Consider the following 17,590-nt stretch of genomic DNA (forward strand, 5'->3'; position numbering starts at 1 on the left):
AGAAATCAAATAGCCCACAAAGATGCATCTATGGTGGTGGAGATATTGAAACTAGAATGCAATCTGGAGAGTTAAACTTGGATGAACTCTTTAGAAAGGTCAAGGCATCAAGCATAAATTTGAGAAGCTTAATAAACTTTTAAAAAGACTATAGTTGTATATTACTAGATTGGTATAATTGTTTTGGATTGTATTTTAGTAATTATTAACGTGGATTATGTTAATTTCTTATAAACAATCTATGCATGATGCTCATGTTAATTTCTTATAAACACATGTGTGTTTTGTACTCTATAGATCAATCTACTAACACTTACACTATTTAACTAACACTTACACTATTTATGTTTTTCACTATTTTATAATGGCATTGAACATATTTTCACTCTTTATGTTTTTCACTTTTTGTAATTATGGTTGTCCTGTTTTCTTTCTGCTAACTTAGTCATACTCTAGTCTTCTTATTAGGCACCAATTTATTATTGTGTTTTGTAGGTACTTATGATGGCTATTGTTGCAGATGAAGAGGAGATTGCTAGATGAAATATAGCAACACAACAAAAATCTGCAACAGGGAAATGTATGTAAGAAGGTTGGTGGTGGTTTTGGTAGGACCGGTTGATGTTCAAGATAAAACGTGAACGGGGACTGAATTGATGATAAAATAGAATCATGGCTTGCAAACAACGATTCGATTGATGATGAAAAAAGAACCTTAACGACAGAAAAAAGGATTAATCAAATTTTAATGAAGGTGAGTGAAGTTTGCAAATGGTGAAATTTACTTTTAATTTTTACATGTATGAATTTGATTAAAAACATCAAGCTCCTTCCTTGATTTCCTTTTGGGTACAAAATTCTTGATGGATAGTCAATGGGCCCAAAGCCAGCCCATGTGGCCATTTGGCCATTTCTTAATATATTTTTCGGCCAATTACGTTGGATTTGTTTTTTTTTTTTTTTTTTTGTTTTTCTTTTTTTTTTCTCAATATCATTTTCATGTCAATCCAGCCCATTATAACTCGTGTTTTGCTAAAACAATCCATTCCAACCCAACAACTACCTTAGTTAATTTGTCCAACCTATTTAACCCATTTTATTAAATAAATTGGGTTAGAATTTCAGACTTCCGATAACTAACCATTCCACCAACCATTTTAAAATTCATATTTATATTTATTAAATATAAATAATTAATAATTTTATAACTTTAATAAGTTAGAAGAAATCTCAATCTCTACTCATTGCCATCTCTACCATTAAAGGTAAAACAAGGTAGAACAGAGAATCCCATATCCAGAACATATCAGTTCAGTTCAGTCTTGTCCTGTTCATTCCAGTATACCTTAATCTTATAATATAAAGTATCAAAAATATTGTTACATCAACGACAATATAGAAATAAAGGTAAATAGCTCATCTCTTTCCTCACACGATATCAAAGAGATATAAAGCTCATATACAAAAAAACATCACAACCAATTCTCAACTCACCAGCAACTTCACATCTGACTGGGCTTATATTGTAACGGGTAACCAGACTGCCCAAGATGCACTCAACCGACAAAACCCGACCTGACCGGACTTGGACTTGACTCTTGACCATTGACCGTTGACCTTTGACCACACCAACATACTATACTTCCTCCAAAAACCTACAACTGTTACTTTTTTTAAGATCGCAAGTTGTAACAATAATAGATAAAAAAAAATGCAAGAATATGAATAATTACCTTCAATTGTTGAAATTGAATCCACCAGAAGGAAGTTGAATATTATTTCCACCAAAATTAAACCCGGGTTGAGCATGAGCAAGAGCAACATCTCCTCCTTCATGTTCATCTTCTTCTTCCAACCAATACGTCTCGAGAATCTTAACTGCTTTTTCATAAATTTCATTGTTGTCGTGACTTTGTAAATTTTCAATCTTTTCTAGACCTTCTGCTTCATCTATCAATTGGGCATAGAAATTAACATCACCACTTTGACCCAAATTCTTCTCCACTTCACCTACTTTCAGAATGTTTTCAAGTCCTTCTAAACAAACAGTCACGATCCGTGGATCCGGACATGCAAGGAGATCGCATAAGGGTTTGATACATCCCTGACTCACCAAATACCTATATAATATTTATTAAATTATTATTTAAAACTTTAGGATAATAAATAATAATAATAATAATAATGTGAATTGAGAGTGTACTTGATCTGTTCATTGTTTCCACCAGAAGTGGCGTTTGATATTGCCCAAGCAGCTTCTTTCTTTATGTCAAATTCACCTGTCTGAAGCAGATTCACCAAAGGACCAATTAACCCTGCTTCAATAACAGCCTGTAATTTATAAAAATATGGAATCAATATATAAATTTAATGAAAAAAACTTTCACCTTTTCCCAATTTACGGTTTTTTAAACAAAATATACATTTCATTCTAGAACCAAAATATGCAACATTGGAATAGGGAATTGATTATATGTCTCTTATTTATACAACAATGTTTCACCTTTTTACCAGATTATGCAACATTGTTTTTTACTTTTTAACCAATTTATGCAACTAACACAAATTATGCTTAGAAGTTTACCTGTATTTGTTCTTTGTTTCCAGCAGTGATGTTTGAGATAGTCCAACAGGCTTCTTTCTTGATGCTCTTTTTATGGTTATGTGTCAACAAGCTCAACAGATACGGAAGTGCACCATGTTCAATAATACACTACACACACACACACACAAAAAAAAAAAAAAATTTGTTATCTTCTAATTGTTTCTTAAACAAATAAATAAAAATCGTTTCAAGTAGCTGAGGTTTTTCTCACTACTGTCTAATGCTAAAAAGATGTTATACATATTCAACAAACGATGTTTAAAAGATATTTGTGAAAATGACAGCAGATTTGGGGGGAAGTGGAAGGACAAAAAAATTGAGGGTAAATTTGTAAAAAGTTAGGACTTAATGGGGAAAGTATGTAAAATCTGTACCTGAGTTTGGTGATCATCGCCTGTAACAATATTCCCAACAGTTCGAAGTGCAGGAATGATTACTGAAGGAGAAGGATGTCTGAAGAAGAAGATGGAAATAAAATTAGTTAAACTTTCAAGCATTTCAGTCAAGAAATTTCAAGCAAAAAACACCAAAAGGATCTTCTTCAATGCAAAACATTTTATAATGACTCGTTGATATTGCCACGTCAGCATTCCACCAACTTATTTGACCAAAATATAAAAAATGCATAAAATGAAAGGTAACTGGAAGAGGGGTAGGGGTAAAAATGTAATTTTGATAAAGTCTAAGAAGAAGATTAAAGTTAGTTGGACTCACAGGAGGAGCTCAACAAGACGTTGACAGACACCAGCCTCAATTACAGCTTGAATTTTGTCATTTGTGCCATCAGACAAATAAGAGAGAGCCCAACATGCATCTGTCAACACCTCTTCATCATTTGAATGAACAAGTCTTTCCAATGCAGGAAGTGCTGGTTTCGTCTGCAAATATGAAAGTTAAATTACTATTTTACCCTTCATCCTTAATAATATAAAGATCAGAGAGTAAGAAATAACCAGCTCAAATGGCGGTTGTGGTTTTCCACGACAAAAGTTTGATAATGTCCAGGTGGCATTTCTCAGCATTGAAAGTTTAGCATGTTCATTCAATTGAGCCAATAAAGGCATTAAAGCACCTTGACCTAAGACAAGATCACGACATTTTGGTGAATCTCCAGCAATATTCCCCAATGCCCAAACAGCCTACAACAACAACAACAAAAAAAAAGGTGGTTATAACTTATAAGTGAGAAATTGATTCCACCATATCTAAGGAATGGAATGGTTCATTCCATTCCATTCCATCCAATCAAACATATACTAAATGATGATTTCAATTTTCAAGTCCACATGTTACCTGTTCACGAACATCATCACTTGGAGAAGCAAGAAGCTTTACAAAAATTGGAACTGCTCCATGATCAATTACCACCTTGGTATTCTCAGAAGTGCCAGAAGCTATATTTGTGAGTGCCCAAGCAGCTTCAAACTGTTCAATGTCAAAGTCAAGATAAAAGTCAACTAAACAACCAGAAAAGATGCAAATTGTATAGGACTCATACCTGAAGCTGTGGAAAATCCTCCCTCATTAGGAACTCTACAAACCTAGGCACAACTCCAGATTGTATAACTTCTTCAATTGGTGGACTCCTTTCTGTGATAAAAAGATATGATGATTTGAATGCATAAAGGAATAATAATTAATACATTGAAAAATGATATGTAAAACATTGTTTATACCTATAGAGAGCAATTTACGAAACTGGGTAGTTGCCTCTAGCTGCATATTGCCATCATTTGAATAGACTCCAGCAACCATTGAAGGAAGACTTTCTAACTGCAAGTTGATCAACATCATTTTAACAGTTGAACAAAAACAAGCCTTTCATCCAAAAGATAAGCAAATAGTTACAAACCCTAACACCCAAGAAGCAAAAATAAAAAGGTAAAACCCTAGGGCATAAAACCAAGAAGGTCATTCCACGCTTTTGTGAACATGAATTCCATGAAATTAGATAAGCAAGGAAGAATCACAAGCATTGATGGTATAATAAGATGATCATATGCATCTGTGTATACGTGATAAAAGTTCAATACTTCAAGCCTACTTAATAAACAATAATTCATATTGTCAACTCATTTACAGTATAATCATATTCGTATTTTGAGATGCAGGTGTTGAATAATTTTATGTACTCAATGTAAACCTAGAAAATTAACAGTTTCGACTGATCCTTCTGACTAAACAAGACACATCAATCCAATCATCATCGAACTAGATCAAACCATGTTAGTTGGAAGTTCAATTGTACGGAAGGGAAATGAGACCTTTTTCTCGATTGTGGCGGTTTGTATAGGAGCACCAGTAGACAGCGGCTGTGACGACGGCTGAACTTGACGCTTCTTAAGCAAGTTCTCCTCTCTCTTGTTTTTACGGATCTCAACCATATTGTCCTCCCTCCTCCGCCTTCCTTCCTCCGCATCTACGGCCACCTTGTACCGGTTCCGGCGAACCTCAGTCCTGGCGTTTGGCCTCAGAGACATGATTAACCGGTGATCGAATTCAAATCAAAATCGAAACCCTATGGTTACAAATACATAAGCAAAATAATTGATGAATATGTTATTATGTTATAATGAAAAAGTAGGAGCGATCGAACTGATTATGATGAATTTGGATGACTACACTCTGGACTCTAGAGTGTTCTAATTTCATATATTGGTCCTTCAACTTTGAAACATTTTACGTACCGCTATTTGACCTTTTATTTACCTTTAGGTTTTTTAACTATTATGGCAAAACTCTATTTGAATTGTTTATACTTTAAATGATCATTAATATATAATCAACTAATTACATTTTTTTTTATCAATTTATGTAATATAATAATTTCATACATAAGTTATCATGATTTGATTTTTTCTTATTGATCTCAATAATTATTGCCATATAATGCTTATATAAACTTACTATACAAATAAGCATGTCAACCGCTTTCGATACATTAAGCTTCAATTAAAGGTTTTGTCACAAACTACACTTACCAACAAAACAATCAAGAGAGGCACATGAATCACTAGCAAAAAAATTGGTCTGTTCAAATTCGATACTACTATAAGTTATTATTAGATCAAAAGGGTCGAATGTCCAAATTGGCCTAGCACCAAAATAATTATTGTCATGTTTCGGTCCCTTTTGGTCCTTTCTTGTAAAACAAACATTACTAATTGGATACATTATAAAGTTTATAAATGTTATTGATTTCTTGTGATATTAAGTATTACAAGATTATTATTTGATGTTTGTAGAAATAAACGAAATTTCAAACACTAAAAAAATGACAGCATCCAAAATACAAAAATCATAAAATTTACATGAATTATAACTTAGAGTACTAAAATTATAAATATAAATCCAGTTGGTCTTTAACCTGTCTCATCGGTTCTATCCCATCTACAATGGGATTAAATAAATAACTAATTTCTTAGCAAACAAATACAGTATTACAATGTTTTCAATAGTAAAGCATACGTTTCTTGGGCTTAAATAGATACGTAGACTGATACGTGGAATGATACACATCCCCTAGAAGCCTAAACTGCAATATCGCAAATAAAATCACCGGAATAGAAGCCAAACCCGCCACAACGACGGGCACCCATTTCAAATGCTTATTATAAAGCAGAAAAAAACTCGCACCAAAAGCAATCATCATAGTCACGATCGAAAGAAAAAGCGCCGCAAGACCCAACATCAGCTTTTTGGGTAACGATTCCAAGAAATCACGTTCAGCATAACGAGACGTGAGGATGGATAAAAATATAAGCACCGAGGTGGAAGAGAATATTAAAGAAACTGCATCTGCGATCACAAAGACAATGAGTGTTGGTTTGTGGCGGAAAAAGGGAATGCCGCTGTTTTGGTTGTAACCACCGGGGAGGGTAAAAGCAGCGGCAAACACGATGGTGGCGATGAGGGTTGCCACCACCATACACTGAGCAGCGGTGTTCTTCATCCAATCTTCGCCTTTGGTAACGAGTGTTTCGTGCTTTTTGGTGAATAAGTCGTGTGGTGTCTCGCCCTGAACGTTCTTTCTTTGTCTGTAATTAGGTGGGATCATCCGCTCGACCTCCTACAACACATACATATATCATGATATCAAGTCACTTTTATTAGAAAAAATTAGAGGAAATAATATCAAATACCTACCTACTTTACTCTTTTAACCAATATAAGCAATGTATCTAACTTTGTTTAACCATAATAGCAATATGTATTTACCGATGGAAACACTAACAATATGTACGCATAACAGCAATGTAGTTGCAATTACTTAACATAATAGCAAAGTACATCCTCTCTTTTTTTACCCATGATAGTAACATTTAAAGAAAATGTACGTTGCCAATATCCAGTACGGTGAAATGTGAGTAAATTGCTATTATGGGTAAAAAATATATGTATGTTGCTACTATTAGTGAAAACATATAATACATAGTTTTATTGGTAAAGAAATATAAGCATGTTGCTATTGTTTACCCTTAACAACAGTGTACTTACACTTTTTTTTCAATAATAGCAATGTATTTTATTTTTTACACGTAATAACAACATACTAGTTTTTTACTCACAATAGCAACATACTTGCATTTTATCAACGACATGACCAATGTACTTAATTTGTTACATATTGTTATTATTAGTAAAGAAATGTAAGTGTGTTGCTATTATGGATAATGAATTGCAATTATGTGTAAGAAAATGTAAATATGGTGTCATCATGAGTTATATATATATATATATATATATATATATATATATATATATTGCTATTATTGGTAAAAAGAAGTGCAAGTATGTCGTATTAAGTCAAAAAGAAACTCATACCTTGAACCATAATAACTCACGTTGCATTTGTAGAGCGACTCCTGACACGTTCTGAAATCGTTTCGGCTTAGCACTCTTGGCAACTAAATGCAACATGTTATTCCCATTTTTGTCCTTAATAGGAGCAATTAAATCTTTCATTGAGCCAATCTCATATAGCAAATTATAGATCTTTGCTTGACGACGTTTGATAGCAATGTGAAATATAGTTTGCCCTTTGTCATCAACCTTCCAAATTAGGTCGGGATATGACTGAATGAGCTCAATTATAAATCTTATGTTGCCCATTTTTGCAGCAGTAAAAAGTACCCGGGAAGGGTAGCTTCTCATTATACCTCCCTGCTTTTTAACTTCCATAGGTGGCCCACGGATTATGTCATCAATCTCGCTCTTGGGCATTATTGCAATTTTTTTCCAAAGTATTCTTAATAATTGCAGGGCTTCACTTTCCTTTTCTGTAAACCTTACCTTCACATGAAAGACTGCAAAAACTGAAAGCAACAACCAAGAATATCCTTTGTAGGAATTAGTCGGTTTCGGTTATAATTTATTTGTAACGGGTTAAAAGGAAAAAGAATTAAAAAAAAAATGAGCAAAAATGCAAATTGGTCAAAGAGATAGAAAGTCACTAAAAGCATATTTAGATGCATACTTCTTAAATCCATTTATTTAAAAGATATAGATTATCATTATAATAATGTTATCATTTTCGAAACCATATTTTGTATATGAATTATATATAAAATAAATCCGAAAAGGAACGAGAAAAGTAATTATCCTTGAAAAAAAACATGCTCTAATATCCTTCTGTCAGTTAAAGAACATGCATGAACTTCTTAAATCAATGATATTAAAGCATTAGAGGGATATTAAAAGTATGTCATTCTATTATTTGATATAATAACAAAGAAAGGGTTATTATTCTTGTTTTTGGTATTGTTAGTGTCATTAAAACAAATGGCATATGACTAGCGAGCATACTTACTTGACTTGATGATTCTCACCAAAATATGTGGTTTTCTCTGTTTAAATGCACGTGTCTTTTGAGCCAAAAGAAAGAGTACATTTGTGAGTAGTCCCTTTTTGGCATAGAGTTCGGGGCGATCATTCACTATTTTTGTGGCAACATCTACAAAAGATTTTTTTTCATTTAATGAGAGAAATTTTATTGGTATATGCATAATAAAGGAATAATCAATCATCAATCGTAAAGATAAAACATGAAGCTTTCGAAGGAAAATCACAATGTTACCAAAAAATCTTTTTCTAGTTGTGGAACATTATACCTATGACCCTAAAATTGTAAGAAACAAAGAGAATGGTAAATGCAAGAAATAACAACGTACTTTCAATGATTTCTTTACCATAGCATTCTACTTTCACTTTATCCTGTTCCAAAATTGTATTTTGAAAAATCTATCCAATTATAGCAGTGTCACCCAAATACGAAACAATTTCATTTCTATAATCGGATAGCAGTGTCACCCACAAAAAAAAAATCGGATAGCTTCTTTAAGTATAATGTCCTCATAAGAGAAAAAATAATTTGAAAGTACAACGCTATAATTTGGTAGATTTTTAAAAGTATAATGCCAAAATAAGAAAGATATTATAGTCCAAAGTTGTAAATTTGTAATAGATTGAAATAAAAGCAGGATGCTATAATACACAAGTAGATGAAAGTACATTGCTAATTCTTGCATTTAGCCAAAATGAGTAACCATGATAGTATGAATGTATAACACAATAACAAGAATTTTGTAAAAACTACTTACCAAAGATATCAGATTCAACACATTTTTGTAGAAGCCAACCCTGAATCTCATGACTCCAATAATCACCCGACATTTCATTAGAATTATGATAGAGATATCTCACCATATCAGGTTTTGCAAATAAAGCAGCCACATAGAGTGGCATTGTTCTATTACTACCAGGGATTTCCATCACTGCTCTGTTCTTTTTCACCATTATCATTGCTATTTTCACGTTTCCTGCTGCAGCTGCTAAACCAAGGGCAGTATTGTAACTTTTATTTTGTAGTTCCAAATCATTCTTTTCCATCAAATTCACTAAATTTTCCACAAACTCTTCCACGGCTTTGGTGCTTTCTGCTGATGCTGCAATGTGAAGGGGTGTTTCGTAATTTTCAGTTATAGCAAAACGTATCAATTCTGGTTGTTTGTCAAGGATGGGTTTTGCAGCTTTCCAATTGCCTATGATTGATGCTTCATAAAGTGGAACACCAATCTTGATGTAGTCTTCTCTACTTCCTTCAAATTAAGCGTTTTCAAAAAGCAGGTTAGAATTACATCTACCCAATCATTAGGGTACTGAAGGTAGTGAAGAAGATATGAAGCAACGGAATTGAAGCACGAGAGTAGTTGAATATTATAATCAAATGCGTGGGAAAACAAAACAAAACCACAAAATTCAAATCGATCAATGAAAACGACCACGACCACCCAAAGTCCATACCAAATTCCGAGAAACTGACAGATTTTACTTTACTTTATTTGAATTTCTCACATTGGAGAGATAGAGTAGCGTTTTGTAAATTTTCGCTAAATGGCGTGTGTTCTACTTATACTTGTCCTACCTTCAAGAAGATCTGATCGAGGTAGATTCGGTGGTGGCGGCATTGGTGGTGGCACTGGTGGAGGAACAATCGGAATGACGATTTGGTTCTGTTGGTGGTGGTGGTTGTTTACTCCAGGCCCTGAGTTTGTAGTTGCGATGTTCATCTCTCCGGCTGCTTACTTCCCTACAATGGAATCACAAAAACATGAAGTCACCAATCGATGGATTTGAAGAATAAAAATAACTGAGATTCTTGAAGTGTGAATGTCTGATGCTCAAAGTTGAAGCAACCTTCTTCTTTTTATGAAAGGAGAGTAATGGGTTTTACACATGATTTTGTAGGAAAGTCATGGTCAACGTCAACGTCAAAAATTCCCCATGTGGCCTTTTTTGCTAAAAAGCTACTTCGATAATACATGTGGTCGAATTTTAATGGCACCAACAAGTAAGATTGAATTGATTAATTTTAGTTACCATCACTTGTTATAAAGATTGTAACGTAAAAAATGTAAACTCTACTTGTAAATCTTAAACTTACAGCTCTTTAATTATTATTTTTTTCTTTCAAGTTTAGCTTTTAAATAAATTTAGTATTTATTAATTTGTGGATGGCACTTTCTAGTTTCTTATCTTTCTAAAATAAGTTTAGTTAGTTTAGGTATTGTTTTGGTTGCAATATGTAATATGGAAGTAAACAAACACTGAAAAGTAGTTGAGGTTTACGTAAACAGAGGTGATATATTTTTTGATACAACCATAGATTGTTAAGGTAACAGGACAATTATGTCATTGTATTAATTATATAAAAAATTCAATACATATCGACGGAAGGCAAACGGACAACAAGCTGTGTCGATAGCCCTTATAATTAATCATTCAAAAGCAAATCTTTCATTCAATTGAAAATCGCTGGTCTCTCCATAATCAGGTCAAGGTCAAAGAAGAAGAGACGAGGCAATCGGATCATAGAAGAAGAGGCGACGACCTCCGCCTAGGATTTCCTCATCGCTTCATAAGGCTGCAACAACGATCATGCACAAGCCTTTGTCTGTGCTTGCCAGGCCTGGCCCAATAGACTGGACAAGTTGGACGATGGCACAGGCCTCAGTAAGGATTGGGGCCCTAAAATTAATTTTCACTTGTATATATTTTAAACGCGTTTAAAAATTTTTAAAAAATGTCTTACGTTGAGTTGGTTGGCCGGCTAGGAAGTCTTTTTACTTTACCATTAGCAGGTTCGAATCTCGTTATATCTTCTTTTCAAACTAATATACAAAAGTTTTAATATGTGGAATTTCTATATAAGCTTTGTTTCTTTCTTTCAATCTTTTATTAGGCACTTGCTTCAAAATATCAAAAAAAAAAAAAAAAAAAAACAAAAACAAAAACAAAATAAAACAAAAAAATCAAAGTCTTTATGATTCTAGTTAATTCTACGAAAATCTTTAAATACATATATTTTCTTTATTATTTACTTGATAAACTTTATTATAGTAGTATTTAATAATTCTATTAATTTCAGCTCCCATGTATTAGTGTTTATATACAAGATTTAAAAATATTTTCATCATCATAATTATCAATTCTCATGGAACATTTTAAGATATATTACTAATTTTAATTTATAATATATTTCATCATTTAAATTTGTATATATATAAGGATGTCGTTTGGATAATCATGTTCAGTTATGTTTTTTGGGTTTTATATAATCAAAGATCAAACCAAACCTAAAAAGTTAGTCTTTTTAAATGCAAAACCAAACCTACGGTTTTCCAAAATGTTTTAGATGTTTGGTTTTTGATATTATTCTGTTATTGTTATTTTTAAATGCAGAACCTAATAGTTTTACTGGTTAGTTGTTAACTCATACATTTTAAACTATATATATATATATATATATATATATATATATATATATATATATATATATATATATATATATATCTTATACTATATTATAAAGCATATTAGTCATATCTTGAATTTTAAGAGATATAAGTTATAAAGTTTTTTGTACAAATCAATTTTGCGTAAATATCATTAATACTTGCCAAAAATTTGCAGACTTGAATTAAGGAAAGTTATTAAGAAAATTAATTTGGAGCAAAATGATAATTTTAAAGTATTAAATTCATATATATATATATATATAAATTAATTTAAATTTGTTAAACTGAAAACTGATTAGCTATGAAACTTCACCTACATTTTTAGGCTATCACGTATATACAGAGGAGTTAGCCATATCAACACAACATCCCTCAACCAACACCATACACTATTCTCTATGTTGTTTACAAAAAAGACACTTGTATTAATTAACTACATTAAATATATAAACCTGCAATATAAATATAAGGTTTAAACATAATCATTTTATTTAAAAGTGGTAATTGTTTTTACATAATAACTAATAATAAATTTTAATAAATATTTCCCACGTAAGAAAACTATTCTCAAAAAGAGTTATTTATCGCCGCCGCTTTGCACGGGTACACATCTACTATACATATATATATATATATATATATATATATATATATATATATATATATATATATATATATATATATATATATATAGGCCTAGGTTATTCTATTCAAAGTAATTATTGTGTTATTATATGCATAAATGTGGGCCAATCAAATTTACTTATTTTAAGAAAGTGATTAATATATATTACTGAATTAAATATAATTGAAAAATATCATCTTAATTAATTGCAAGGGTATTTTAGTCAATTAATATAGATTTAATAAAGGAAAATTGCATTTTTTAAGGGATCATAGATTCTATTAATTTTAAAAATCCGATTTTACAAATTATAATTCTTTTAATTCAGACATTCTGACAGAATATGTTTATGGGTATATTCAAAAATAAAAATATTATTGAACCATAAATAATAAAAATATTCTTGAACGTATTTCTTGATCGTGACTTTAAAAACTTCTTGTAGAATAACAAATTCTTGAACAATCGATTGAAGAATAAAAACAAAAAATACATTATTTCTTATAGAATACGGGTAACAATTGTTAAGAATTACATTTATTTTTAAAGAATAAAACTAAAAAAACTTTCAAAACGGGAAAGAAAACATCAAAATCTAACAACGACAATAATACATTCTAAAAGAACAATGTTGCTTAGAATCACTTCCAATTTTGTGGTCCGTTCTTCAAGCATCAACTTTTGTGATTCCAACAGAATTAGAATTCGTGATTCCATTCCAATAGAACTTATCACTATTTGGAATTTGTGATTCCAACAGAATTGGAATTTGTGATTCCAACAGATCATGAGGAAAAATTGATCGACACCATGAAGATGATAAAGATATGAAACAAACCCAACAGGAAGTCTATACCCAATCCATCCACTTTTGAACCCTGGATATCCACCCGCTAGAATAATAAAGATCATAGCACAAATGTTTGCAGTCGTGACCACTGATTGCACGAAAGTGCTCTGTAACATTCAAATTTCATAAAACAAACATGTTTAACGATAGTTCCAACACAACTTAATGAAGAAAAAAAAGATCTTTGGAAGAAAATGAAGGAATACCTCTTTGATTCCAACACATAATAGCCCTGTAACAATAAACACCAAGAAAGCTGCACAAGGGTCGACCACAATACAATCTAGAGCAACCTAAAAGCTGCCAATGGCAAACTAGAATCAATAGTATGTTAATACTCATTACTCGATAGACTAGAATCAATAGTATGTTAATACTCATTTGCACAATTGATGTATAGAATTTTAGATAAAGAAATTGCAAAATACCAGAAAAGACGTACCCTGCAGAATTGGCTACAGTCCTAGAGATCTTCATCTTCTTCTTAGCGCCTTTATAAAGATCCTCCAAGCTACAAGGCAACAAATTCTCCACAGTAGGAGCCTTCTGGCGGATGAACTCTCCCCACCGTTTGGAGCCCTAAAAGCCCCATCTTTGAACGTCCTCCCCACAGACTCAACATAATAGTAGACAACGATCAGAACATGTCATCATGTCCCAGACAATTTAAGAAATTGAACTGACAGATTATTAATGGAGAGGTAGGTACCTGTTTGGCGACGAATTTTGGGTAATTGTCCTGGAGCAACTGAAGAACTTGACGGAGTTATTTCTTGAAGGGGGAGGGGGAAATTTTGAGATCGATGATTTGAACGATGGTGGAGATCCCATCGGGGCTGAAATCGAGCTTTCTGATGCTCTTTTCCAGGAACTGGATTCTCCATCGAAGGAAATTCGTGCGCTTCTCTTCGACGCCGTGCATGTAAACCACCTTCTCTTGCTCTGTTCCCAGATCTTCATCGAGTAGTGTTCGATCCCGAAGATTGATCTTCAACCGGTGATGAAGATTGATCCTACGCCGGTGTTGAAGATTGATAGGTTCAGTCGTAGGCCGTATATAAAAGGGGGGATTAGGTTAAAATCAACGTAACTAGCAAAATTATAGGGAGTATTTGCGGAAGTTATTTATCAAATTACCTAGTTACCCTTATTGATTTATTTAATTATTGTTTTTTCTATTAAATTTTGATTGGTTCACAATCATGCATACAATAACACAATAATTAGTTTAAACAAATGAACCTAGCTCTCTCTCTCTCTCTCTCTCTCTCTATATATATATATATATATATATATATATATATATATATATATATATATATATATATATATATATATATACTAGTCGTTTGCCCGCGCCAAGCGACGGGTGCAAATACTTTTCTCATAAATTAGTTTCTAGAGGAGATTAGTCCTTTTGTACAAATAGTTTATCGGACATCCATGTTTCAGTCGTAGTCGTAGGTAATGAGACGTGTCAAAAACCAAAGATTAGTTTTCTTTTTGTGGTTTGTTCCCTTTAGGTTCGAGTATTCTGTTTATGGGTTGTACCGAGGAGTGTTAGAACCGAATATTAGTTTTCTTTTTTGTCATCCAACTTTCTTTTCGTGGTTTGCACCATGACCCACCTCTTCCACCCCTATTTTACTGAGAACCATCATCACATACACATACACATTGTCTAAGTGTTTGGAGATGTAATTAAAAATGCTTAGTACCAAAACCGGTTACAACAATCGTTTAAACTTTGGAATCAACATCAGAACCGATTGGAACCTCACGATGCAGCGAAGGAGTATAATTCATTATATATATAATTGTTTTCAGATGGCGATTAATTTTTTTGATGAACTGTTTTGGGTCTAATATGTTGTTCTTTTCGGATTGAGCGTGTGTAGTGTTTGATTCAATAAGTTCTTAAGCACTTTTGCATTGATGATGCCATGAAATTTGTTAGGGTAGGGAATTCAGGAATTCCAGGGGTAGTTTGAGGGAATGATCGAATATACTCCGTGATTGCATATTTTTATAAGTTGAAACATATTAGATGCTTATTAACTTTGTCCATTAGTATTTTAAACCCATACACAAACTAATTGACCATTTTGAATGCACTTATTTATCAATTGTTTCATGGTGTTTATTGATGTTGTCTATTAATATTTTTAAACCCATAGATCAACTAACAAACCATTTTAAATTCATTTATTTATCATTTATTTTAAAATAAGTTTTCCTATATAATTGTTTTAATCGTTACTATTAGTTATGGAAAACAAATAATCAAATCAAAACATCTAAGTAAAATCATATCATAAATTTTGTTAATCATAAATGCGTAGATAGATATCAAAATAATATAATAAAAGAAAATCAACATAATTAAATTTTGAATATATAGAGAGAAAAATTGTAATATGGTATAGTGATATTTCAAGATACAAAAAAGTAGTTATTGGTGATTTTACCATAGTAAATAACTCTCTGTAACACCAGAATTTATTCAATGTAAACATTGTTCTTTTCCTTTTTCTAACTGCTGCTCCAAAACATCATCCATTTTTCAGTTAAACAAATCTGAATCAACCTTGGTGTTATTTTTATATACAAATAAAAAAAAAACCATTGCACAATAAATTAACAACATTTACACTCATTTTATCATTTTATCAATAGTCAAAAGAATTTTGTTTTTTCAAGAATACAACAGCCAAATCTAATGAGGGACTCCAGTATGCCAAGTTTTGTTTTATTTCCTTTTAACATCAACCGAATTTTCTGGACACAAGAAGTCACATATGCTTCCACAATTGGGCAACCAATATTAAAATAAATACAAATGTTTGAAGCCAAACATCTAATTAAATATAAATGAAAAACAAAGATAAACTTACTCACGGTAACCATTTTATAGGTTGAGTATGAACCAAAATCATCCATGACAAAACAATCACTGCAACTACTCCTTATTTCTATCACTTGAATATCTAAATTAGTACAAAAATGAGAGATAAATTAGGAAATTTCTTTAAATAAAGTTGAAAGATAAATCTGGACAGTTACCATTTAACCACTTGAAGAACTTTAATCCAAATCCTAAAACATAGTGCAATTTCCATCTCTTTAAATCTGTTTTTTCACTCAACATCTGCTCCTCCATTTTATGTACTTTTGAAAAAACAAAGACTATCCAACAAAAATGGAGTATTGGGTAAACCCCAACAAAACCAATGCTCAATACCTTTCTCAATTAACCAAAAAATAAACCTTTAACTTGGATGAAGGCTCGTTATCACACGGATCTTCAATATAACTATTTTACAAATCTGCAAATAAATATTGATAGATTCATCAGGTAACAAAGAATCTTAATAAAGGAAGCACCAACCTGCATTACCGATAGAACCTTCTGAATTTCAGCAAGCTCTTTCTCCAGAATGTCTTTTTGCATTGTATGTGCCCGAGTGGCCTCAAAATTCTTCTGATCCAATTCTGCAACCTATAAACATAAACTACTTTACAACTTTTTCAAGTTAGACTCCAAGAACATTAGATGTTTCTTGATTTGGAAGATACCTTGTATTCCAACCCATATAACGAAAATTTTTGCATTTCTAGAACTGAAAAAGAACAAATTACGTTCTGATACAAACATTGTAGCATATAATAACTTTGTGAAGAGAGAAATGATACCACGGGAAAAGAAAATCCCAGATCAGCTTCCTAAAGAAAAAAATTGTAAAAATTGTAATAACTTACTGAACCCAAATCACATATCCACTTCCATCTTGAAACCAAATATGTTAAAACATCAATACCAATTAACTACAAGAAAAAAATCATTACCATTTACCAAAACACCTGGAGGATATTTCCTGATTTGAAGAAAAATAATCACTAACTTTTATAAGAATGACACCATTCACTGTATAAAGATAAAAGATATGTTAGCATTTAGTATTAACCAACAATCAAAAGAGGTTTTATACCCAATATTATCTGAGAAATAATTATGATACCTGGTAATCAAAAGAGATTTTATATCCGGTATTAGTGACTAAATTTGATTTGAATCTGGATGGCTTACCTTTTCCGCATAAATGGAGATCTCGATGTATTTTTCATCCACTTCTTGACAAAGGTTCTGTAGATTCAACGAATATTGATCTTCCATTACCCGGTTAAAAGACAATGTAATTATGTGTATATATTAG

General features: G+C 31.9%; 2 protein-coding genes across 3 annotated transcripts; both read right to left on the minus strand.

Annotated features, from left to right (window-relative positions):
* Nucleotides 1–1,330: 1,330 nt before the first annotated feature.
* On the minus strand, nucleotides 1,331–5,220 carry LOC145119219 (importin subunit alpha-1a-like). 2 transcript variants are annotated; one of them, XM_079054839.1, is made up of 11 exons: nucleotides 4,870–5,220; nucleotides 4,282–4,378; nucleotides 4,104–4,195; nucleotides 3,899–4,030; nucleotides 3,559–3,744; nucleotides 3,320–3,483; nucleotides 2,980–3,058; nucleotides 2,585–2,713; nucleotides 2,204–2,331; nucleotides 1,734–2,120; nucleotides 1,331–1,655 (listed from the first exon to the last, which is right to left on the minus strand). In XM_079054839.1, exons 1-10 carry the CDS (start codon nucleotides 5,083–5,085, stop codon nucleotides 1,736–1,738), a joined length of 1,608 nt encoding a protein of 535 aa, XP_078910965.1. In that variant the 5' UTR covers nucleotides 5,086–5,220; the 3' UTR covers nucleotides 1,331–1,655; nucleotides 1,734–1,735. The 2 variants fall into 2 exon arrangements, with proteins under 2 accessions (XP_078910965.1, XP_078910964.1); XM_079054838.1 differs by having other exon boundaries at nucleotides 1,331–1,661; nucleotides 4,870–5,219.
* A 699-nt stretch (nucleotides 5,221–5,919) lies between these two features.
* LOC145120195 (uncharacterized) lies at nucleotides 5,920–10,308 on the minus strand. Its single transcript, XM_079056007.1, has 5 exons — nucleotides 10,029–10,308; nucleotides 9,205–9,702; nucleotides 8,415–8,558; nucleotides 7,430–7,920; nucleotides 5,920–6,674 (listed from the first exon to the last, which is right to left on the minus strand). The coding sequence occupies exons 1-5, from the start codon at nucleotides 10,171–10,173 to the stop codon at nucleotides 6,057–6,059; spliced, it is 1,896 nt and encodes a 631-aa protein (XP_078912133.1). The 5' UTR covers nucleotides 10,174–10,308; the 3' UTR covers nucleotides 5,920–6,056.
* Nucleotides 10,309–17,590: the final 7,282 nt, after the last annotated feature.

This window comes from Lactuca virosa, chromosome 6 (genome assembly GCF_052849685.1).
Source record: "Lactuca virosa cultivar CGN04683 chromosome 6, Lactuca_virosa_CGN04683_v6, whole genome shotgun sequence".
Classification (NCBI taxonomy): domain Eukaryota; kingdom Viridiplantae; phylum Streptophyta; class Magnoliopsida; order Asterales; family Asteraceae; genus Lactuca; species Lactuca virosa.

Bases quoted from the DNA above. Each gene is read 5' to 3' on its own strand.
- LOC145119219 (XM_079054839.1), bottom strand. From the start codon at position 5,085: ATGTCTCTGAGGCCAAACGCCAGGACTGAGGTTCGCCGGAACCGGTAC. The intron at 4,031-4,103 runs GTATGAGTCCTA...GACATTGAACAG, and splicing joins AGGATTTTCCACAGCTTCAG to TTTGAAGCTGCTTGGGCACT. The intron at 3,484-3,558 runs GTTATTTCTTAC...TCATATTTGCAG, and splicing joins CACAACCGCCATTTGAGCTG to ACGAAACCAGCACTTCCTGC.
- LOC145120195 (XM_079056007.1), bottom strand. From the start codon at position 10,173: ATGAACATCGCAACTACAAACTCAGGGCCTGGAGTAAACAACCACCAC. The intron at 9,703-10,028 runs GTAGGACAAGTA...CTTAATTTGAAG, and splicing joins TCGATCAGATCTTCTTGAAG to GAAGTAGAGAAGACTACATC. The intron at 8,559-9,204 runs GTAAGTAGTTTT...AATCTTTTGTAG, and splicing joins TGTTGAATCTGATATCTTTG to ATGTTGCCACAAAAATAGTG.